This window comes from Pantherophis guttatus, chromosome 2, assembly GCF_059756535.1.
Source record: "Pantherophis guttatus breed Tessera chromosome 2, ASM5975653v1, whole genome shotgun sequence".
NCBI classification, from domain to species: domain Eukaryota; kingdom Metazoa; phylum Chordata; class Lepidosauria; order Squamata; family Colubridae; genus Pantherophis; species Pantherophis guttatus.
This window is the reverse complement of record NC_142064.1, coordinates 126,958,009-126,983,448: the sequence shown is the minus strand read 5'-3', so window position 1 is coordinate 126,983,448 and position 25,440 is coordinate 126,958,009. Positions and strand designations below refer to the sequence as shown.

Genomic DNA, 25,440 nt, shown 5'->3' with positions numbered 1-25,440 from the left:
GCAGAAGTAGCCTGCAGTACTGCATTCTAACCACTGCACCACCGCAGCTCAAATACCCTTCATAAAAGATTTACACCATAAAAGAGGTTGCTTAGGGAGGGAAAAACCAGCATGAGTCAATGTATTCACATGACCAGTGGACAGCCAGAACTGACTGCATTCACTCAAGAAAACATATAGCAGTAATATCAAACTTGCTGTCATGCTGAGATGACTCCCTCAATTAAGCGAACTTAATACAGGATACAACTGACAGATGGCCAAGGAGGCAGGCAGGCAAGGATGTTTACAAGCAGAGAGAGAAGAACAGAGATCAGTTGATGCTCACAGGAAGTTGTTCAGATTTACCAATCATCCACCAAAGACCACCAAAACAGCAGCTGCTTTAAGTCCAGACAGAGTCCTTCTGCTGCTTGTGAATCCTACCAGATCTCTCCTAAATTGCAAGTTCATCCTTGGATTACCTGCATTGATGGTGCTTCAATACATTACCAGGCACTGCCTTCTCCTGAAAAAGCCATCATACAGCAGTAGCAAAGCAGGGAGCTTAGTCACTGTGGTTGGAAAGCGTGCTTTATATGGCATAGTAAACAGTATACGAAAGCATAGCTAAAACTGCAGGCTTAGCACAGTCTATGAAGCTAGTCCAAGAATTCTAACATGAAGCATATTGGCAGAGCATTAATGGCCAATATTATTAGCCTGGTAGACTCAACTTTGTGTTTTAGTAATACCTTGAGTTCCACCAGCCTATTCACAGAGGATTTCATTCCTTGTTTGTCCCTTAAGGCTTCTTTTGCAGCAATCTCTTCGGAAGAAGAGAGTTCATTGTTGTTACGCTATTTTCCCCAAAATAAGACATCCCCTGATAATAAGCCCAATCGGGCTTTTGAGCACATGACAATAAGGCCAAGCACTTATTTCAGGGTTCAAAAAAATATAAGACAGGGTCTTATTTTCGGAAAAATATGGTATTAGACATTACCAAATGTGGTAAATAATTACTTCAATTAATTGATAAGGTTTGCTGGGAGATTTCCACCACACAGGTTCCTACTGTAGTTTCCTCCAGTTACAATATTAACATTTTGTGTAATGAGACCTGCAGTAGGAGGAAATTTGGTTTATAAGAATATTTTTTTTCAGTTTTTTCAGAGTGGGACGGATGGCATATAAATTTAATAAATAAAATAAAAATGTTTCTATTGGCACGCTCTGTTGATGAACTGCGGACTTTCCCAACCAGTTGCAAATATGCAACATCCCAACCAGTTGCAAACAATAATTAGCATCTGGTAATGCTAATTGTTAGACAACTAGAAATGAAGAACCTTTGCAGATTGTGGCAAGTCTTAATTTGTCTTTATTCTCTTCTTAAACCAGAGGCTCTTGTTAAATCTTTTGCTGGCATATTTCTGCAACATTACACCTGTTTCAAAATGGGAGGGGTCCTTAATGAAATAGGATTGGGCAAAGAGGGATTACTTTGTGTACCATTCACCATATTTATTTATTATTTATTTATTATTCGAATTTCTATACCGCCCTTCTCCTTTCGGACTCAGGGCGGTGAACAGCCAAAATAAAAAACATTTATACATAAATACGATTAAAAATAGATTTAAAATAATTAAATTTGGCCCATAGTTTAAAATTTATCAATTTAAAATCCATATCAAAATTTAAAACCAACCATAAAATCATAAAACCAAGAGAGACCGGCTAACTGAAAGAGATGAGTTTTTAGGGCCCGACGAAAGGTCCGGAGGTCGGAGATCACTCGTATCTCTGGGGGTGTATGCATATCCAGCATACACACTTGCAGCTGCACAACCATGGCTGAAACATCTGGAGCTGCTGCACTATTGCCATGGGATACTAATGCAAGCACCCTTGGGCAGTTTCCTGCCCCATTAGCTTTTCTAATATCTCCTAAGACTTGGCTACAGACCTTGCAGTAGTGTAAGGAAGGATTACATGGCTGGAGCCTTTCAGGAGGAGGATAGCTCAGTGATTTGTCCAGCTCATTTCCTGTTTACTTAGCATTCTCAGCTCTTCTGGAAAGATGGCCAGAGGTCTTCCCCCCAGAGGAGTAAGGCCATTCTGAATAAACTATAGGAAAAAGGGGTGTTTTTCCCCCCCAAAGAGAAATCTATAAGCACACAAGGTAACCCCCAGCTGAGTACCAGTAGACAGAGAGCTTTCTCCCATGTTCACTTGATCTTTATTCAAGAAGAACCTCATCATGCAAATCTGGTGTCACAGATACCAGCCCATAGATGAAGATTGGAAGTAACAGGCTGTGCCAAATATGCTTGGTGCTGGGTAAGCTTTTGCAGTGAAATTAATATTAATACTGTAGCATGTTCCAAAATTCCTCTAATTTGGGGCAGGTGATAATATATGGTCACACTGGGCAGGGCAATTATGTAACGAGATCACCGGTGTGTGTGTGTGTGTGTGTGTGTGTGTGTGTGTGTGTGTGTGTGTGTGCATGCGTGTGTGCTTGTGTGCAGAATGTCCACTTTTCTAGACCGAGTCTTAATATGCCCATCTTTCATTTGCTTCCTACTCCAAATTGGTGGGTAATGGTCAGTGGTGAAATCCTCCGAGGTCATCCTGCTTTCTAACAAATATAAATCACGTGGCACAGCTGATCGTTGAAAATACCGGTTTGGACGAACTGGTAGCATTTTTTTTTACTACCGATTCGCCCGAACCGGTAGCTTTTATTACTACCAGTTCGCCCGAACTGGTGCGAACCGGCTGAATACTACCACTGGTAATGGTGCAATTTGTTTAATAATCTGCTGCTTAATTTTGAGGATGTGACTTCTGGGACTCTAAAGCTATCAAACATGGGTGGAACACAATATATTTCTTTCTATATGTCCTATATTGCTCTTTATAAGGCAGGACATAGGAGCAATTTGGGGGAGGAGTAGATGAATTTTTCAGAGAAAATGTAGAAAGCAAACATTAAAAACGGGTGAGCCCAATATTTGGAACAAAAGTGCATGGTTTCATCTCTTCTTTGTCTCTCTTTCTGCCAGCATCTTCCTTCCTGACACTTTTCCAGTCCCCCCTTCTCTCTCTTCCACCTTTATTTTGTAAAACTCAAGTGTATATAATGCTGTTGTTTTTTTATTTCCCCACAAAAACAATGCTGTGAAGTGCCCAGTCACACAGTTGCTTTTAGTGTCTAAGAAAGGACTGGAACCAGCAGTGTGCTGGAGCCAGGAGGCACCAACTTGCAAGAGCAACTGATACATTTTTGGGACTTTTGAGTTGAGCCCCTATGCTTAGTGCCTCAATCAGCTGATGGTTGGTTGGCAGCATGGCATGATGCTGACATTGGGGAAAGCAGAGTAGGTTGGTAAATACTTACCAGCACACCACAAACTAGAACTCCCAGACTCCCAGATTCTAATTAGCACCTTAACCATAGCACCAAACTGGTTCTCAGAATCTTTTCAAGGGATTCCGAGCAAATTAATAGCTGCCTATTTTTAGCTTTAAAAAGATCTGCCTATGTGAAAGAGAGCCAGGTCCCCCTGCCCTCTACTCTCCCAATCCTTTTACTCCTGTCACTCTGTCAAAGAAATTAGAGTTTGTTTCAAGACCTGAAGAAAAAGAGAAAGGAGGATGAACGAGTTAGCATTGAAATCAGGAAGGAGACACAGCAGCCCTGGAGTTTTTAAAAGGCAAATAAGTATTATCTCCAGGTAAAAAAAATCTGGCATCCTTAATTCCATCATATCAACCTTTCCCATCCTTGCATGACCTAGATGAGTTGGGATTGCAAGTCCATTCCCAGTTAGTTGCCCCAACACAGTTGGAAGATGTCAAGTGAAGGTCCACGGTGTACGTGGTGATGCAGAATACATTTATTCTGCTTGCAAAAGCTAACAATCAAGCAATGTGAACAGGTAACTATGAACAGCTCCAAGGTAACAGCTTCATAACCTGAGACCCCAAACCCTTCAATGCAGCTTCTAGGGCCCTTCTGCAAATTGCTGCCAACTTGTCATTTTTAATATGGCAGACATGGAAATTAGTTGCTGCCAAGGAAGTAATCCTCTTCACGGCATTTCATTATTTCAGCTTTAATTTAAAAAGCAATGAAATCAAGTTTTGTTTCTATTCTGGCCCCATCTGATTACCGAAGTTCCTGGGGCACCACTCCAAGGCCTGAAAAAGATTGTGCAGTGCCCCTAGAGACAGGAGTGGACAATAAGCAGTCCAGGGCCACAGGCAGCCTTTAACTAGCAAAGATGCAGTTCTTGGACCCTAACATGAAGTGGATTAACTCCTGTCCGGCTACTATTAATGGCACAAAGCCAAGCATTCTGCTCCTCTTTGCCAGCTGATCCTTGAACCAGTGGGGGTGAGAAGAAATAGAGATGAGATAGAGATGCGTTTGTTAAGTAGTACAGTGTGCACATCAGGAAAAGTTTGCTTTGATAGTCTTTGATACAGTCCAAATGGACTCCGCAAACGACTGTGCAATTAAGGGCATAATATTTAGGAACACACCACAAAAGTGGGTGAGACAAGAGGCATTTTGGAAGGGGGAAATCAGAATAAGCTACAGGTAGTCCTCGACTTATGACCACAATTGAGCCCAAATTTTTGGTTGCTAAGTGAGACATGTGTTAAGTGAGCCTTGCTCCATTGACTTTGCTTGTCAGAAGGCAGCAAAAGGGGATCACATGACCTTGGGACACTGCAACAGTCATAAATGTGAACCAGTTGTCAAGCATCGGAATTTTTAATCACGTGACCCTGGGGATGACTGCAACGGTTGTAAGTGTGAAAAAACAGTCATAAGTCACTTTTTTCAGTGCCGCTGTAACTTCAAACGGTCACTAAATGAATGGTTGTAAATCGAGGACTATCTGTATTGTACCTGGATTGCAAACATCTGGGCAGCCACTGGATGGCAGCAAACAGAAAATTCAGCTTTTACTACCACTTTGAGTTAATTTGGGGTTTTGTGGTCCTAGCTCAGAAATCTTACACTCTCACTCACTCACTCACTCACTCACTCACTCACTCATTCACCCACCCACCCACCCATCCATCCATCCATCCATCCATCCATCCATCCATCCATCTAGTTATAGATCCTCCTATAGCACTTCAGCTCCAGCATACAAGTTTTTTCTATGGAAACAATTCCTAGGATCATCAGATGCGATGCAAATCATCAAAGCAGGGAAGGGCGCTAAGCTTTCCTTTTGTAACAGTAACAGAGTTGGAATGGACCTTGGAGGTCATCTAGTCCAACCCCCTGCTCACGCAAGAAACCTGTACTAGGGATTCAAACTGCTGAACTTCCGATCTTTCTGATCGACAAGCTCAGTGTCTTAGCCACTGAGCCACCTAGCCAGGCTAAGGTGGTGCAGTAAACACTGCACCTGCATTCCTATGCCCCGTTTTAAAAATATTCCTTTTCTCCCGTTTTTGTATGGACACTATTCCAGACTCTCAAGTGTTACAGGTTAAATGATTCTGTGCGCTGATTTAGTCTTGTTTCCTTTTCAGAAATTCTCTTTCACCAAAACTAAAGTGAGGCTTATGTGCAACTGATCAAGATTTAAAGGGTAGCTCATCTGATGCCCTCCAGATGTTTTGGATTTTTACCCCCCATGAGCCCCACCATGGCTAAGACAAAGGAATTGTGGGGGGGGGGATTCCTTGTCCAAACATCTGGAGGGCATCAAGTTGCTTGTCTGATTTAACCATTCAAAATCTCAGCCCCTTTAAAAAAAAAAAAAAAGGAAAACCAAACAAAGCTGTTTCTTAAAATACATATCAGGAAGTGGCTCAAACAGGCTGACATGGCATTTGGCCAACCAGCTTTCTCCCATCTGGGGTCTTAAGACTGCGGCAATACGAAGCAAATGTCAAAATTAACTCTCAAGCACGGAAGCGCAATCCATCAGGCTAGTTCATCCTCAACCTCCTGAGTATTTTTGCCATTAACATCGTTGTAGCAACAAGGAGAACCCAATGGAAGGGAGTATGTGTGTGTCCAGGGAGTAGGGGTAGCAAACGATAACTGTACATTTTTAGAAGAATATTCATGTTAGGTCAGCCAGAGGAAAAACAAAGTTAAAGCTATTCCTTTGTACTAAACCTTTGGAGGCAAAGCGAAGCAAGAGGATGTTTCAGCAGGAAATCGGGGCGAGATCCTAGTTACTCGCTACTTTCTTAAGTTGCACAGGGAGCAAAGTTTCCAAAAAAAAAAAAAAAGAATGATGGACTAAGCCAGACAATTTACTGCCCCATTATCTTATTTCACTCCGTACATCAAATGACATGGAAAATCAAAGGCGTTCAGCGAATAGCTTTCCCTCCGACCTGTATGGGGATGATGGGGACTGATACCACCAAATCCAGCACACACCATCCCAGTCAAAGGCTGTTACACTATGAGAAAACCACATCTCCCACCCAATCCCTGCCTTCCTTTTTTATCCAAGAACTTCCCCTGCTTTTTGAACACCTACCCGGCAGCTACTTGGTATTCGGGCACTTTCCCTTCGCCCCAGGGCTCTCAGGAGAGTTTCCACCGTGTTTCGGGGCTTCATGGTGTCCGAGGAGACAATGACACATGAATCCTACTTGTGCCTCTGAGCCTTGGCTTGCCAAAATGCTTGCGCGCAGATCCCACTGCCTCACACCACCAAGAGACGCCAGCCCTCTGCACAGTGCCAGGGGCTGCCGTCAGCGACACTTCTGTTGGCTTCTCAAATCAGTCCAGCCCTTGGAGGATGTGAGGCTGGAAACAATGAGGTAGGAGCCAAGCTGGGCTGCGAGTTCAGGGCAAGCTGTCAAGGGAGCTCCATTTCCTGATTCACAATGGCTCCTTCCCTTTGCAGGGAGGTAATGGAAAAGGAGGAGGCAGCAGCAGCAGGGAAAGAGGGATGGAGCCCCTGGCAGAGACGCAGAGGGCTCTAGGTCAGCTGTCTCCAAGCGTGGGCCTTTGATTCATCAGCAATTCTGAGGAGCCAGAAATCAGAAAGAGGTTGGCAGAGGATATATGAAAAGAGACAAATGAGACCAAGGATTGCATAGGGATTTCAAATGAAGTCAGTCTGTCTGTCTGTCTGTCTGTCTGTCTGTCTGTCTGTGAATGATGAAGGGGAGTGACTATTGAGATTACTGTCTGTCAGAAGAGCATTTTCCTCAGGCACACACAGAGATAAAGTAACACACAGAATTCCTGCAAGTAGAAAATGAACAACCCAGGGGAAAAGCTTTAGTCTAGAGCGGGAGTGGGCAAAATGTGGCCCTTTTACAACCTACAAGCTGGCTCAGGAATTCTGGGAGTTGAAGTCCACAGGTCATAAAGGGGCCATATTTGCCCACCCCTGATCTAGAGCAGTGTTTCTCAACCTCAGGACCTTTTAAGATATGTGGACTTCAATTCCCAGAATTCCATGGCCATACTGCTATGGGAATTCTGGAACTTGAAGTCCACCCATCTCAAGTGGCTGAGGTTGCTTTAGTGAACTAATTTTCTAGTATTGGGTGGTTTCGTTTTTCCCAAAAGGGGAAAAAAGAGCGCTTAAAAAATAGGTATTCAAACCCAACCATATATTAAGTTCCATAGACTAGCACAGTGATGGCTAACCTTTTCCGGACCGAGTACCCAAAGCCCGCACACCCCGAACCCCCAAAATGCAATATGTGCACCGCCCCCACACATGCGAGCCAACCCCTGTGCATGTGGGCCCTGCATGTGCCCCCAGCATATGCACATGTGTGTGCCCCCTGCATGCCCCCTGCCCCGTGCATGTGTGCACCACTCGCATGTGCCCTGCTCCCCAAGCATGCGTGGACGGGGCCCCTGCGTGTGCCCCGCTTCCCGCGCATGTACGGCAGAGACCCGAGGAACAGCTGGCCGGCAGGAGGCGTGCGCACATGCGTGGCGGAGCTCAGCTGGGGCAGCAGCTCACGTGCCCACCCCATTGCCAATCCATGGCCTGTTTTTATTGCTTCTCTTCCTGGTCACTGCCAGTGAAAGTGACAGGCGCAATGTGTGCAAAATGTATTTTACACACATTGGAGGAGCCTGCAATAAGGAGCAAAATAACACTGGTTACAGCTAAGGATACAATAACTCATACCTGTCTCATTTTTACACTAGGGCAGTGATGGCTAACCTTTTTTCCCTCGGGTGCCAAAAGCGTGCGCGCATGCACTATCGCACACGTGCACGTGCCCACACCCATAATGCAATGCCCCTCCCGCTTGCACCACCCCTCTGCACATGTGTGCGACCCTCCCGCATGCACACACAACCTCAACTCCCCCCGCACATGCACGTGCGACCCCTCCCTTTTGGCCTCACATCCCGAAACAGCACTGGGGGTGAAAGCCTTTGCCTTCCAAAATGGCTGGGGGGGGGGAAGCTTCCAAAACGGCTGGAGAGGGGAAAAAAGCCTCACCTCCCAAAATATCGCTGGGACGGGAATCTCCAGAGATCTGGGAGGGCACAGGCAGCAGAAAGTGAAGAGAAAGGTAGATCTCCCCACGCATGCCACTTGCAGGGTAAACCCGAAAATCAGCTGGCCGGCGGGAAGCGATTGCGCTTGTGCAGTGGAGCTGAGTTAGGCGACGGCTCGCGTGCCCGCAGAGAGGGCTCTGCGTACCACCTGTGGCATGTGTGTCATAGGTTCGCCATCACGGCACTAGGGATAAGATTAAATTAGCATCCTAAGAATGAGCCGAAAAAGAGTATTGTCAGGTTGGACATGGGTTAGATGTGAGTGCAAATATTGTTTGAAGTGCTGGAGTATTAATTTGTAATTCTAACATACATGCATGCATACATATGGTACATGCATGCATACATACATACATATATGCATACATACATACATACTCTGGCACAGGGAACTTCAGGTAGAGCACCCTGGGCACCATAAATAAAAAAGCACACTCTCTTATTTTTTCTTCCTCCCCCTGGAAAGAAAGGATTATGGAAGAAGTGCTGGGAAACGACCTGACAGTTGTCACTGGAAGATGAAATCATCAAGATTTCTTCTAAAACTCCACGAGCAAAACAGGCCATTGTGCCATGGAAAAAATAAATCTCGCCTGGAAGGATTCCAGACCAAATTCACCCTCCCTCTCCTGCCTCTTCAATCTGTAAACTACTAAATGGTTGGAGAGCAATATATCCATTCAATGAAGTACTGCAGAGATTACTCCTAGCTCATTAAAAACGTATCCAATTATTTGGCTGAGATGATAAACTAAACTGATGAGCAAGGCCAACCAGCCAAAAGACTCAACGGGTCTGGCTAATGCCCAGAGTTGGCTTCTCCACTTTGCTAAAGCAAGGGGGAAGGCAGGGTGTCCACACCACAGGTGATTTATCAAGGAACTTGATATGACAGAAATGCTGGAAATAAGAAGTTCCATGTGATCAAGTGACACGTTGTTCTGTCCCAGCTATGGACCCCAAAGAACGCAGCACACACAAAGTCCGTTCAAACCTTAGTTTACTAAATAAACGAGTCTTTTACAACAATGGCTGTTAATTAACTGCATTAACAGCCGCCAAGAATTCAAAGAATAATAACTGAAAGCTTACTATGGTTGGCAGAATGCCCAGAAGCAATTTGCAGGAAGCTGATAAGATAAGCAAGACAAGACACGAAGGTATGTGAACTAAGTTGTTCCCTGCAAATTGCTTCAGTCGGCATTCCTCCTTAAATAGGTTAAGGGAGTGGCCAATTAGCCCCAAGCCTTACTCTCGAGGAGACCTCCTCCTGAGGACCCTCTCCTGCCTTTTGGCAGCTCTGCGCGCCCATGCATCAAGAAGAGGCTCCTCCTCTTCATCCTCTTCACTTAAGGGAGCTTCTGGAGGTTCTGAAGGTCCTGGCTGAATCCCTGCCTCTGGCACCACGTCTTCTCCAGCCTCCTCATTGTCTGACTCAAGTGCCAGCTGCACAGGCTGCTGGCGCAGCACTACACCGGCATCCTCGCTGTCTGAATCAGCTACTAGCTGCACAGGCTGCGTACGGGCCACAACACACATGTGAACACCTAGCTTTCTGCCTGTATGTATGTTGATAATCAGTCTTCTCCAGTTTGATAGTTGCCGTTCTGCCATCCTGACAGAATTGTGGGAAGTGATGTTCACTAAGTTAGGAAAGCTTGGGAATGGAATAAATACTAACCACATACCAATCCTTATGAAAGAACATTGATTTCTCTGAGGTGACGTGCATTTCTTATACTCTGGGCTTGGAAATAAGAGGATGGAACTGCCTCAGTCTTCCCCAATGAGACTGAGTTTATCTAGTATCTGGGCTGGAAGACAGGATCATCTTATCAGGATGCAACCTGAAACAGTTCTCCAATTATAGCTAATTGCCATTAAGTATTTGTTTCTGCTCTTTTTTGTTATTGTTAGTTGCGAAGTTGTGACCCATCGCGACCCCATGGACAACATTCTCCAGGCTTCCTGTCCTCTACCATCCTCTGGAGTCCATTTAAGCTCACGCTGACTGCTTCAGTGACTCCATCCAACCATCTCGTTCTCTGTCGTCCCCTTCTTCTTTTGCCCTCAATCTTTCCCAGCATTAGGCTCTTCTCCAGTGAATCCTTCTTTCTCATTAGGTAGCCAAAGTATTTCAGTTTCATCTTCAGGATCTGGGTGAGTTCTTATATTGCAATCATCACTGCCAAGGCATAGGTAGAATTAATTCCTAGTATCACTAGATATAATTCCTTGTTTCTCTGGATTGAGCCTCTACTGTTATATTTATGCCGCCTTTCTTTTGGGTATCAGACTCCATCCTTCCATTTTTTAAAATCACAGTAAATCCGTGAGTTATATTGGGTTGAGAGTGATTGGATCACCAAGTGAGCTTCCGTTGCTAAAGGAGGACTTGAATCTGGTCTCTTTTATTATTTGTACCCTTATGCCATAGTAACTAGTTAAAATCACAATTAGGATGTCCTAGCTACTTCACTTCTTCACCTGCACTTCTCTTTCTTGATTATTAGAGAGCAACTTAATCCTCCATCTGGACTGAGCTTCATCTCTCAGGTTTCCCAGCTCAGAAGCCTAGGAGCTAGAAAATTTGGGAGCTCATCTGGAAGGCACCAGATTGGGGAAGACTATTCGAGAGTATGTTAGAATTTGTCCAATGTATCTGTATACCCAAACCTGGTGCAATCACGGCTATTTGAAACCAAATCATGGTTTTAAACCAAGCGAATCTTTGCTGATTTCAATTTTTTAGCACATCGGCTAAGCTAAGAATGAGATATTGTAGGTTCCTAAAAGAACTAGATAGTGCCTCTCCATTACACAACCCAAAACTGGTACTACATCTAGGGACTTGTAGCAGCACTATTTTTAACAATGCCCTTTCAAACCAGAACAACAGCTTTTATTCAATAAATAAGTGCCAGAATTAGTTCAGTAATTAATTCAGTAGCAGGGTCCTTGGTGCTCTCTGAGCTTGGTTGATTTCTTGCAGACATTTCATTACAAAAATTAGGTAATATCATCAGCACTAGCATTGATCATGTTACCTAGTTTGGGTAACGAAATGTCTGCAATAAATCAACCAAGCTCAAAGAGCACCAAGGACCCCTCATTTCAACTCTGAGCTACAAATATTCTCCTTTATTGGTTCAGTCAGTTTAAGATGTACGTTCTTATTAGAACCTTAAGAAACATGCCTCTTGTGATGAGAATATCCTACTTTCTCACTTTTGCCATGACTGGGACTGTTTAATGCAGAACTGCTGCACTATTTTTTTTCCGCATTTTTTTTTTAATTTTTAAAAAACACACAAATAAACTTACAATACATCTTTTCGAAACAGAGCATTGATCCGGTCATAAATTTGTTCAACTTTTTGTTCATCTTTAACAGAATTTTATATATTCTATTTTTGTAAGGGAACTGCTGCACTTTTATGTGGGATTAGGGGGACACAGTAGCACAGCAGCTTAATGACCAAAGTGGCCAGAAACAGTCTGCACTCTGGCAGTGTAAGCTCAGCTTCACAAAATAGAGTGAGCTCCCATTGCTCAGTCCTTAGCTCCTGCCCTCCCAGCAGTTCGAAAGCATGCAATATTGCAAGTAGATAAATGGGTACTTCGGTGGGGAAAACATAGCTGTGTTGGTGTGTGTGAAAAAAGTGGAAGCCGACACTGGACCTGCAATGCAAGGCAAGGTGAGGCGAGATTAGATCCGCAAAGGACCCCGGAAGAGACAGCAATCCTATCATTGTTAGTCAGCTGATGTAAGCTACTTTGCCCCCTGCGATGCGCTGTGGATAGGCACATAAGCGCTGAACAGAATGAACTGGGTAGCAATTTAGGCTGTCAGGACTGCACTGTGTCTAGCATTTGTAGATCTCCCTGATATTGTATGCCATACCCTAAGTAAATAAATAAATCTGGGATTATGTCATGAGAATGACTGTGAAGGTGGTCATGGGAAATGGTCAACTTTTTTGGCATGTAACTCTTCCTTTTCTAATCTTTAATGCCATGGAATCCTGCCCTTCTCATATTTGACTTCAAAGGAACTCAAGGAAAATAGCTTTACAGATAAATTAATCCCCATCAGTAACTTGAAGGAATTGTTAGAAGCATATTATCAGATGGTAGAGGAGGGACAGGGCTCAGCACTGAGTGGAGAAGGATTGGCAGAGCTGCAAGCTGATACTGCATTTCTGGCTACCTAGGATGATCTAGTAAATTAAATGCAATACTGAACTGGAAAGATGTGCTTTCCCAGTTTCTCTTCCTGTTCAACAGATTGGCATGCAGAAACGCAAGAAGCTCAGTGGGAAGGAAAGAATCCAATAGTAATAAGTGGCAAACATTTGGAGCACCAAATGTTGAACATCATTGGAATTGATAAAATTATCACCAGTCAATTGCAAAAGGCAGCTTTACTTGGAACAGCTTACATCTTGTGATGATACCTTTAACACCACTGAACAACAACATCTGCCTATCCCAAGACTCAATAGGTGGATAAAAATGCCAAATCCCATCTAACCATCGGCTGACTGTGTGACAAACCAGGATAATAGTAACTCACTCTTCCTATGATTATCCTGTAAAATAAATCCTTCAAGTCATATTCACGTTCAAATATATGAAAATAAATAATCATTTTTTTTCTTGAAAGTCACGTGGAAATAGTTAGCCACTTCCTTCTTCCAAGGATGTTTCTTCCTACTTCCTACTCTAGTTTATAGTCCTGGGATTTCTTGCTAGTCTACCCTCCACAAACTTTCCAGACTCTGCTTACCATTTTGGAGACCAGCCAAGGTTTAACTGCCACCTGCTGGGGATGATATGTCTATTCCCAAACTATGCAAATAGCTTCAAGAATTGAATGAAAGTAGAATTGGAACAGATCAAAAGCTACATTTCCTGTTAAAGTAGATGAATCACAATTAGCTTTATCTAGACTCTAGATCAGTGATGGCTTACCTTTTCCGGACTGAGTGCCCAAAGCCCACGCACCTGAACCCCCAAAATGCAATGCGTGCGCCACCACTGCACATGTGAGCTGGCCCCTGTGCATGCACATGTAGGCCCTGCATGTACCCCCACATATGCATGCATGCCCCCTGCATGTGCACATGTGTGAGCCCCTGCATGCGCCCTGCCCTGTGCATGTGTGCACCACCCAGATATGCCCTGCTTCCCATGCATGCATGCGTGGCCCCCCAACGTGCACCCCACTTCCCGGGCATGTATGGCAGAGACCCAAAGACCAGCTGGCCGGTGGGATGTGCACGCACATGCGCAGTGGAGCTCAGCTGGGACGACAGCTTACATGCCCACTGAGATGGCGCTGCATGCCACAGGTTCGCAATCACGGCTCTAGATAAAGTCTTAAACTTTTGCTCCATTCCCATCATGGCACTTTTTACTGGAACCATTGGAAAGCCATTCTACTATGGTATGGTTTTCTTCCAAACTTATAGACATTTAATTTTTGATTATAACTCTGGGACATTGTTAAAACCACCAACCATTAGCTTGCCTATGGCAAGTGCAAATACACTCAGAGCAAGAAGATAAAAATACTTTTGTGTAAAGTAGAAGCACACAAGTTCTCTTCTACCCCCTTTCAAGATATTAAAATGGTATACATTCTTGAGAGGTGGGACTGCCCCAAACATCTGCATTTTAGTTGGCCTTTTTCCTGTAAGCATCACTGTGCTGCCTTTGTAAGTTATTTGCTCACTATCTCTTTCCCTCCAGGGCTATTCTGTCACTTCCTTGCTCATCACCTCTTGATCAGAGACCAAATGACCAAAAGAGGCAGCTAAGAATGAAGAACCATCTCTGGATACCATTACTAAAAGCAAGTGCCTAGTCTTTTGACTCGGGTTAATAAGGAATGAATGGTCAATCATTCCAGAGGATCTGCTCAAGATAAAATATAATGTCCATAACTGGATGTCATTCTATTACTGTGCAATCAACCCATCTCACATTTCAACCTTTCAGCAATTACTGCTTTGGGTACAGGAGAATCCTGTAAAATGGACGCACCATTATAGATGTTTCTTTAGTCGTCCAACTTTCCCAACAGCTGCAAAGGATCCTGTATCATTACTTTGCATCTGTTTGTTTCTCGATTCAAACGAGTTTGTGGAAGAGGACAGATTTAACAAGAGGCTTCGGTTTTCAGACATATACAGGTAGTCCTCGTTTAGTGACCACAATTGAGACTAGCAATTTGGTCACTGAGCAAAGCAGTCATTAAGTGAAACTGTGACTGTGCTTATGATCTTATTTCAGCTTTTCAGGCCTGCCGTAGATTGTAAATGTGAGAATTGCTTTTTGCTTTTTCATCACTGTAATAATACAGAAGGATCTTGACAGACTTGAACATTGGGTACTATCTAACAAAATGAAATTCAATGGTGAAAAAAGTAAGGTTCTACATTTAGGGAAGAAAAACAAAATGCACAGGTACAGAATATGTGGTATCTTGCTCAATAGTAGTAACTGTGAGAGGGATCTTGGAGTCCTAGTGGACAACCATTTAGATATGAGCCAGCAGTGTGCAGCAGCTGCCAAAAAAGCCAACACAGTTCTGGGCTACATAAACAGAGGGATAGAATCAAGATCATGTGAAATGTTAATACCACTTTATAATGCCTTGGTAAGGCCACACTTGGAATATTGCATTCAGTTTTGGTCGCCACGATGTAAAAAAGATGTTGAGACTCTAGAAAGAGTGCAGAGAAGAACAACAAAGGACTGGAGGCTAAAACATATGAAGAACGGTTGCAGGAACTGAGTATGTCTAGTTTAATGAAAAGAAGGATTAGGGGAAACATGATAGCAGTGTTCCAATATCTCAGGGATTGCCACAAAGAAGAGGGAGTCAAGCTATTCTTCAAAGCACCTGAGGGCAGGGGAAGAAGCAGTGGGTGGAAACTAAACAAGGAAAGAAGCAATTTAGAACTAAGGAGAAATTTCCTGACAGTTAGAACAATTAATAAGTGGAACAACTTGCCTGCAGAAGTTGTGAATGCACCAACCCTGGAAATTTTTAAGAAGATGTTGGATAACCATTTGTCTGAAGTGGTGTAGGGTTTCCTGCCTGGGCAGGGGGTTGGACTAGAAGACCTCCAAGGTCCCTTCCAACTCTGTTATTCTGTTCTGTTCTGTTCTGGTCTGGTCTGGTCTGTTCTGGTCTGGTACGGTTCTATTCTATTCTATTCTATTCTATTCTATTCTATTCTATTCTATTCTATTCTATTCTATTCTATTCATTACCAAACGAAGCAGTCACTAGATGAGGACTATCTATAAATCTAAGTGTCAGTGCCTGACACTAAATATTAAATGCTAACAGAGAACAAGGAAGGGGCTGTCATCTTCCTGATTGGACAGAACAGACGATAAATACAACAACCTGCTGCTTTCTAACTTTCATTGCTTTCATTGCTCAACTCCTAACTCCTGGCATTCCTCATCATTGGCCATGATAACTGAGTGCCACAGGTTGCCAATGTTTAAGACGGTTCCCCGGACTGATGCAGCACAATAGTTCTTACTTTTTCATATTTAAAACACAGATTTTTTGCATATGAACCCTGAATTGAGCTGTTTAATAGTTTTATTTTTTAAAAATAGTTAATCATCTTTGGGGGGAAAAAAGATATTAAGAAACGTGGGACAAAAGTAAAAAAAAGCAATACCCTCCCCTCTCTCCAGCAAGCTCCCATCATCAAAAGCTACATCACATTCCCTTATCAGCAGAAACTCCTTCTAAACCGATGTCAGCCCATCATGCAGTCTTATATTAATTCACAAACTCTGAACTCTTTCTTCGTCTGCCCACAATTTGAAGTACCAAGAAGGGCTCCCCCTGAACGTTCCTGGAGCTCCAAGAAAGGACCCAATAAGGACCATATACTGTCAAAGACACACACACACACACACACTTTGCTTCTTGCTTACCTTCATGCTTTCTCTGCATCCAAATTTGTGGCTGACAACTCTACCGCTGTTTAGCTGGTGATAGGTTCTGAGCTGGCCTCCATCGGCAGCCAGCCACCTCCCCACTTGCCTTAGTCTCCCTGGCAGAAGAGAGCTCCAAACGTCCCTGCTTGTTATATAGAACCTGGGAGTCTCTGGACTCTCTTGAGCCTGAACAGAAACACACCCTCTCCTCCCCCCTCCCTCTCTTCCTTTTCTTTCTTCCACCCCCTTGCAGATACGTTTCCCAGCCCCTTTCCTTACCCTCCTAAAACAAGGAATGGTCATCAAATTCCATTTCCTGCTGGAGGAACAAAACTCTTAGAAATCCTCTAATACGCAAGCAGAAGACTTTGAATTAGAATAGTCAAACAACATAGCATACAACGCACCTATGTTTGGCTTGCCCTCACTTTCTGAGCCAGTCTCTGAGGAAAAAAACAGGTCTTCGAAAATAGGATTTTCTCTATACAAAAACTAGACAGCATCCACATCTTATTTTCTCTTTTCTGGGGGGGAGAGGGGGGAAATTACCCCAAGGCATTTGTTCCTTAAGAAGCCAGTGTGCATATGGCTTGTGTGTGTGAAAATATACAGATTAAACATTCCTTCTGAAATCTCTCTCTCCTTTCTGTCTGTCTGTCTGTCTGTCTGCTTCTCTGTCTTTCTCTCTGTGTGTCTGTCTGTCTGTGTGCAGGCCTGTCTGCCCATCTGTCTCTCCCCCCCACCCCTCTCTCTCTCTCTCGTGTATGTGTGTAAAGAGAGAGAGAGAACAGGTTTTTTCAAGGCTCCAACAGCCGAGAACCCCATGATTAGTAGTGTGACACTGATTGGTTCAAAGCAAGCAAACAGATGCAATTCTGTCCCAACTGTACAGGCTACAAAGCGCAACCTTACCCTTTCTGATCATGTTGATGACCTTGCTGGATTTTGCTTTTCAAACCAAGGACAGCAGACAGAACCCTTGCAAAATTACGATTACGCTACCCTGAATGTTCATAACGCACAGAAGGTTGAACTAAAATTGTCTTTATTAGATAAAGGTACTTCTTGAGATATGTAAACCTTCAACTGTGGAGCCTGCTTGCAACTGTTGCTCTTTTAAACTATTTTAATCCAAGTTGTATTTTAAGAATGTTCTAAATGTGTCCCTAGCTGTTACATGAATATTAATAAAAGAGTAATTATTATTTTATATTAATGCATGGTGAAAGAAGGAAGGAAGGAGGGAGGGAGGGAGGAAAGATCCAAACTATAGCTTTATATGGAAGATACTTTTAACTAACTATGGCTAAATAGAGAAGTGCCTGGCTGCAAATTTAAATGCCTTACAATTTGTAATTTCTGGCAGTAGGACCTTTGCCTTTCCTTGCAGCCACCAAGGGACAAAACATGCATTGCAAGACACTTGGAGACATAGACAAGGGTTAGAAATGGAGAGAATGGATATACTGTCTCCTCGGTGTAGGTACGTTCAGCAACTTGGCACACGCTGCTGCCTTGTTGCTATTTTTATCTTGCATTGCATTTTCTATACATCAAAGCCTTCTGCAAGTCATCCTGACCAAGGTGTCTAAGCAGGCTGGGGAATTCTGGGAGTTGAAGTTTACACATCTTAAAATAGTCAAAAGGTTTTGTTCCGTTTTGCTTTCTTCGAGACGAATGCTGCCTTTCTTTTCACAAGGTCTTCTCTTCTCTGAAACAGAACTGTTTAGAAAGTGTGTGAAATTGTTTAGCCAGATCTCCCAACTTTTATCACTTTGGCACCTCCAGAACTCTTTGTAAATCAGGGAGTGCCATCTTCTGGTTAGACATTAAACTGCAGGAGAAATAAAATGGGTTCCCTAGATAATAAATTCAGAACGGAATTTATGCTGAAGTCCCTTTTGTTTCCAATGCTCCATTGTGCTGCTACTCACACACACACCAACACACATACAAACACGCACACAATTGTGGCTTTCTTCTCACATGTCCATGAATACAATGCAGTATCCTCTGTTTGTAACCAAAAAAAAAAAAAAAAGCACCCTACATCAATACATAGCATTGTAATTGTGGGAGAAGTTGGAGGAGTATAAATGGTTCCTTGTACTTTATCATCTGTGTTTATAGCAGGATCCACATTGAAAGCCACAAGTACAACCCCATGCAATGTGGAAGGTTTCACGGGCCATTTCAAACATTTCTTAAAATAAAGTTTCTCTAAATGAATGTGCTGTTCCACATTGGCTTTAAAATAACAAAACTGAATTTTTATTCACAGCCGTGCCTATCTAATCATCATCATCATCATTGTAACTCCCTCCCTTCCCATAATTGAAGGAGAGGAAATGGAGGACAACCATGAATTCCTTGCTTGCAAATGCTTGGCTATTACCAGCAATGAAAAAAGTGAAGTGAGCAAAATTCCTGAAACCCCATGGCACCGAACTGGTGGTAATGTTACAAGACTGCAAAGCACAAAAAGCAATCACTAAGGGACACTGACATCAGCAATACCTAAAGTCATAAAGTGGGTTAGAGGGGGAAAGTGGGATGCAGAGAGATTCTTATCTTAGCTTGGAGAGGGTATTGTGTGTCTCAGACATCGCACTACCAAGAAAAATAACTTATATATCTTGACACCACATGGCTTTTGGCACAGAGTGTTTTTCTACTGAGCTGTTCTAAGGAAATCAACTGTGGAAAGGGTAGCATTCCTCAGTATGCTATACCCGTGATGGTGAACCTATGACACGCATGCCCGAAGTGGCATGTGGAGCCATGTTGCCTGGCCCGCACGGCATCACCCATTCCTCTTCCGGATTTCTGCACACATGTGCGCGCAATGATCAACTGGCCGGCACGCATGCTCACGCAGGAAAGCGGAAAACCAGCTCTTCCAGTTTCCTGCACTGCCACACGCAAAAAGGCCAGCTGATCATTGCACGCGCATGCGTGCCAGAAACCTGGAAGAGTAACTAGCCAGTGTGCATGCACTCACTGGAAACAGGAAGTTCATTTTTGGGGGCGCACATACACCTTGGCCAGCTCCTCTTTCGGGTTGCGGCCCAGACAAGTGCACGTGTATGCTTCACTGTGCCATCACTGTGCTATACAGTTGATAGGGGTTCATTTCTGCAACTCTGAATAGAATTGCTTCAAGTGGCAAAGGATGAATGATATACTGGTAGTCTTCACTTTATAACCTCAATTGAGAATAGAATTTCCAGTGCTAAGAAAGCTGTTTGTTAAGTGACTCGTGCTCAATTTTGCAACATTTTGCCACAGTTGTTAAGTGAACCAGTGCGGTTGTTAAGGGAATCACATGGTCACTAAGTGAATCTACCTTCCCCAATGACTTCGCTTTGTCTGAAACTGGCAGGGAAGGTCGGAAATGTGGGTCCAGGTAAATCTGTAGCCATTGTAAACATATGCCAGTTGCCAAGTGCCCAAATTTTGATCATGTGATTGTGGGGATGATGCAATGGACATAAGTGCAAAAGCCGGTCGTAAGATACTTTTTTCAGTGCCGTGGGTTGTAAACTGAGGACTAACTGACTAAAAGAGCCTTGGTGGCGCATCAGACTAAAGTGCTGTTAAGTAGCACCAGCTGCCTGCAATTAGTGCAAGTTCAATTCTCACCAGGCTCAAGGTTGACTCAGCCTTCCATCCTTCCGAGGTAGGTAAAATGAGGACCCGGTTTGTGGGGGCAATAAATTGACTTTGTATAAAAAAGAACACCGCTTGGGGGGGCTGAAAGCCCTACTAAGCAGGTATATACAAAAGTATGAAGGCTATTGCTTAACGCATTGTAAGACGCCTTGAGTCTCCAGAGAAGGGCAGCATATAAATCGAACCAATAAATAAATAAACTGTGTTTAAGTGGTGGTTCATGGTGGCCAACCTTTCACAAATACTTGTCTGTGCTGCCTTGTTACTTAGTTTATTTATTTATTACCAAGATTTATAAGATTTTGAGTGGCATACTGAATACAAACAATAACAGCTTCCCCTCTAAAGTTATGTAGTCCTCTACCACAGTTTTGCTTTGAAAGGAAAATTACTTAAATTCACTTTTGTGTTGACTCACAAGTCCACCAATCCATTCAAGGGGATCCCTTCAAAGGATCCAGACCAGCTATTTTGTGTGTATTCTTTACACAGGATTTAATGAAATGTCTCCAGTAAAACTATCTAGGAAGTCATTGCAGAGACCAAATATCATTTCTGTACATCTACCCCTCTCCTAGACATAATAATACCAAATATATATTTTAAAATGCATTTTAATCTGCAACACTATCTAATACAGACTTCTATTACTTTTTTAAAAAAAAAGATTGGGAGGGGTTTTTTGTAAGTAAAGATTTATATCTTGATTGGATATAGTCCTTAGGTACTTTTTTCACTCTTTGGAATATGAGAAGGAAATAGACAATATTATCTAAAAAAAAGAGAAGTCTGCTTAAGAAAAAAAAAGATCAGTGTGAACTGAAGTATCACAGGACGAGACAATATCCAGCACAGTCTCAAAATGTTATTTTCTTTTTTCACCCACCTCCTGGATGACATTACACCCATTGAGGTTCATTTTCTTCCGGGTGTAAGTTTCACTGCAACATTCACATGATCCGGGGCTTTCAATGTTTAAATTCCCTGTCAAGTTAATAACTCTCTTTGTTTGGAAAAGGAGAGAAAACGGAAGTCATTAGATCCTGGGTCTGCTGCAGTCCATCAGGTATGCTGACCTAAAATAGAGAGGAGTTCCACTTCTTGCTGGGGAGCATTTCCGCCATTAAGATGAATGTTTTACCTAGAATGCTATTTCTGTTTCAGACCGTATCTGTTTTGATAACTGATGCACCATTGAAACAAAGGCAGAAGGATATATCTAAATTTGTATGGAAGGTGGGGGTGGGGGGGGGGAATACAAGTTAAATATAGGGTGCTATAAGAAGCAAAGGAAAGAGGATTGGGTTTACCCGATTTGAAATTGTATTTTACAGTTTGTTGTTTACCCTGTTTCCCTGAAAATAAGACATCCCCTGATAATAAGCCCAATCGGGCTTTTGAGCGCATGCCCTAAAACAAGCCCCCCCTGAAAATAAGCCTTCCCACCCGAAAATATTTAAATGCATGCGCAGCCAGTCCCCGCTATTTCCTCTGGTTTCCTCCACGCGCCCCAAAATAATAAGACCTCTCTGAAAATAAGGCCAAGCGCTTATTTCGGGGTTCAAAAAAATATAAGACAGGGTCTTATTTTCGGGGAAACACGGTAGTTGGATGAGAGAGTGGGTGTTGCTGAGAAATAGAAGACTTTTGTAATCGAACAATATCATCTGAGATGTGGGAGGCATAGATATTTGAGGTATGATAAAGCTGGGGTTAATATAGATTTTAAAAACCATTACAGAGAGTCCTTGACTTACAACCATTTGTTTAGTGATCTTTCGAAGTTACAACGGCACTGAACATTTTTCAACTTACGACTGGTTTTCATATTTATGACCGCTGCAGCATTCCCCATAGTCAGGTGATCAAAATTTGGTCCCTGGGCAACTGGCATGTATTTATGACATTAACACTGTTCCCGGGTCATATTTGTAACCTTCCCAACTGGCTTCCAACAAGCAAAAGTCAATTGGGGAAGCCAGATTTGCTTCACAACTACACGATTCACTTAACAACTGCAGTGATTCTTTAATAGCGGTGGCAAAAAAAAAAAAGGTTGTAAAATGGGGCAAAACGCTCTTCACAACTGCCTTGCTTAGCAATAGAAATGTTGAGTTCAGTTGTGGTTGCATGTCGAGGAGTACTTGTTTGTCAGGCAAGTCATATTGGGAATAAGGAATAGATGCAAATTCAGATTGTGCCCCAAAAAACAGCTTTGTGGTTCTCAGTTCAAGAAACATTTTTTAGGCAAGAAATTATAAGTAAACATAAGCGGTTAACTTATAATGAGATATTTGTAGGAGAGGATCAGGCAGGACTGGAGGGCGGAGTTAAACATGCCATCCGCTGTATTGCCAGAAGAGATCCAGGTTTAGCCCCTCGTGAATTCCACTGACCCTTAACTAGAGCCAATATAGTGCTGACTGTGAGTTGACTAGACTCATGTATATGGATTTGAATAAATCATCTATGCTGCAACTTTATGAAGGGTCCTGATCCTTTGCTCCTCATGTTAGAACTTTTTCAAGGGGAATATAAACTAAAATCAAGAGAAGACCTGGTAACTGAGGGATATAGTGTCAATGGTTTTCTTATGTACTATTATTGTTAGTCGCAAAGTCATGTCCAACCCATTGTGACCCCATGGACAACGTTCCTCCAGGCCTTTCTGTCCTCTACCATCCCCCGGAGTCCATTTAAGCTCACGCCGGCTGCTTCAGTGACTCCATCCAGCCACCTCATTCTCCGTCGTCCCCTTCTTTTGCCCTCAGTGTTTCCCAGCATTAGGCTCTTCTCCAGAGTCCTTCCTTCTCATTAGGTGGCCAAAGTATTTGAATTTCATCTTTAGGATCTGACCTTCTAAAGAGCAGTCAGGGTTGATCTCCTCTAGGACTGACCGGTTTTGTTAGATGTAAATGCCTTATTCTCTAATGTGTAAATAGTGTATATAAGAACATCAAGAGTTAATTTATTCTATGGTCCCTAATGTATTCATGACTCATAACCCATCTTCATGACTCCACCCCCTATGTATATAAGGAGCTCCTCTCCACAAGCTCCCGGCTTCTATCTATGAATATTCAGCGAATATAGAATGCCTTTGTGTAAATAAAAGGAGTTATATTTGAACTCTTAATTCTTTAATAATTTATTGAGTCTGATCCAGAAAATATCGCAACAATCTGGTAGCAGAGGATGGTTGGATTGACTCAATAAGAACTTAAACATGTCTAAAAAAGATAGGCCCAACACCAGGGCATACAGCAAAGAAATGGAAGAAGATCAAGAAATAATAGATGAACAAAAAGAAAAGGAATTGAAAAGCAGTCCTCTCGGGTCTGAGATATTAAAACTGCTAAGACTCAAAGCAAAAATCAAAAACGTCATAAAAAGCGAAGGAATGACAAAAGGAAAAGAAATTCACACAAATGAAAATAAGGACTCGAAAACGGTGAGCGATTTACCTACAAATAAAATTACAACGAAAGAGAGAAACACTGATCCCGCGCAAAATTTTGAATGGCAGCCATCTTGTTCTCAACAAACTTCCAAGATGAGCGAAACTGAACCAATCAAAGGACAAAATTCAAAATCTCTGGCGCGAAAAGATCCTCTCGATGCTGAAAACGAAAAGGAAAGACTTTATAACTCAGAAAAACCAGACACGGAAATTGAAGAAACACCAACAGAGATACAAATAGAATCAGCAATAAAAACACTTTTTACTATATTTGGGCCAAAATTAAAAATCACCAGGGAATCGCCGAAGAAGCAAGCGAACAAATCGATGCCTCGAGACCTGCACGCCTCCACCCCAACTTCAAGAGCGACGACGCCAGAGCCCAGGGAACCTTGCCGATTCCTTCCTACTCCAAAAACAGAAGCAAGCGACATATCCAGAAAGAGAAAGAAAAGGACGATCGCAGTTACCAGGACACCAAAAACCGAGCCAGAGACCGACTCATCGGGAGAGGAGCCGAACGAGCAAGCGGCAATGGAGAGAACCTTCCACGACGGAGTCAAGGGCAGAATGAGCAGTGCGCATGCGCGAAGTCAGGAAAACAATCCGGGAAGATTTGAATTCGTAAAGGAACCACACAGACTCATTGCTGACATCCCTACACCATTCTGCGAATTTCTACACTTGCAAGACCACGAACTGCCTCAGATTGTAAGTAATGGTCAAAATAACACAGGAAACTTGCCTAGTGACTTCCCAAAGTTAAGAATTGATGGTATTAATCTACAAGAATGGTACCAGCAGCTTCAAGTTATTTTCATGAAAGAGAACTTATTATTTTTTATCACTAATCCTCCAAGAAGACCTTGGACTTTAAAAATAGATAGGTTACACCATAGAGCCTTTTTTCTAATAATAGCCAGCATATCTCCTGCAATGTATTATAGCATCAAATCTAATCTGACTGTTTCAGAAATTGTTCAATATATGTTTAATTTATTCCACAGTGACAGTGTAGCCACTACAACAAGGATGTCCAAGGAATTCTTTTCATCTAGAGTAAAACCAGGGGTTTCTATAAGTGAGCATTTAATATGTTTAAACAAAATAAGGGCTGAACTGCATTTAAGGGGAGAAGTTATTTCAGACCAAACAATGAAAAGTGTTATTATTAACTCTCTTGACCCATCATGGGATAATTTCATGTCACATCTTGATACCATTAACTTAGGATATTTGTCAATAGAAAGTTTATCCAACAAATTGATAGCTGAAGACAATTCGAGGAAAAATCGATCTAACAATCACTCAGAACTTAGACCTGTTAGGAAAGTAGCTTTCCAAGAAAAATATAATGAAACATATAGATGCCATAATTGTGGGTCCAAAGAACATAACAGAAGAGATTGTCCCAGATTCTCAAAAGAAAGGCACAGACCAGAATACATGAACAAACACAATCATAGACAGTCTTCTATAGAAAGGCATAGATATAGAAGCCCACCAAATTATAGAGAAAATAGAGGGGGCAGAGAAAACTTAAGAGATAAAAAATCTGGTTCACTAAATGGATTAAATAAACATGACAATACAAAATCCCAACAAAATGAAAATAATAATTGGCTCATCGATTCTGGGGCTACAAATCATACCACTAACAATAAAGATATACTGTCTTCTTTTACAGAAGATAAATTTGTAATAAAAGTAGCCAATCAAGAAAAGGTTCAAGTACTAGGCAGAGGAAATGTGATTTTATCTGGTTTAGGAAAAATAGAGGGGGTATTGTTAATACCCGAAATACCTCATAACATAT

General features: G+C 42.5%; 1 protein-coding gene across 3 annotated transcripts in view; it reads right to left on the bottom strand.

The window, feature by feature from the left end:
- Positions 1-25,440, bottom strand: part of TNS2 (tensin 2) — a 158,342-nt gene that overhangs the window by 101,164 nt on the left and 31,738 nt on the right. The window contains exon 1 of one of the 3 annotated variants that reach the window (XM_034419278.2): positions 16,490-16,780. The exons of 1 other annotated variant lie outside the window; for it this stretch is intronic. In XM_034419278.2, coding sequence (XP_034275169.2) covers positions 16,490-16,495 — 6 coding nt within the window. In that variant the 5' untranslated portion in view covers positions 16,496-16,780. Of the gene's footprint in view, positions 1-6,515; positions 6,674-16,489; positions 16,781-25,440 lie in introns of those variants that run through there. One more of the 3 variants, XM_034419277.3, reaches the window with a different exon arrangement.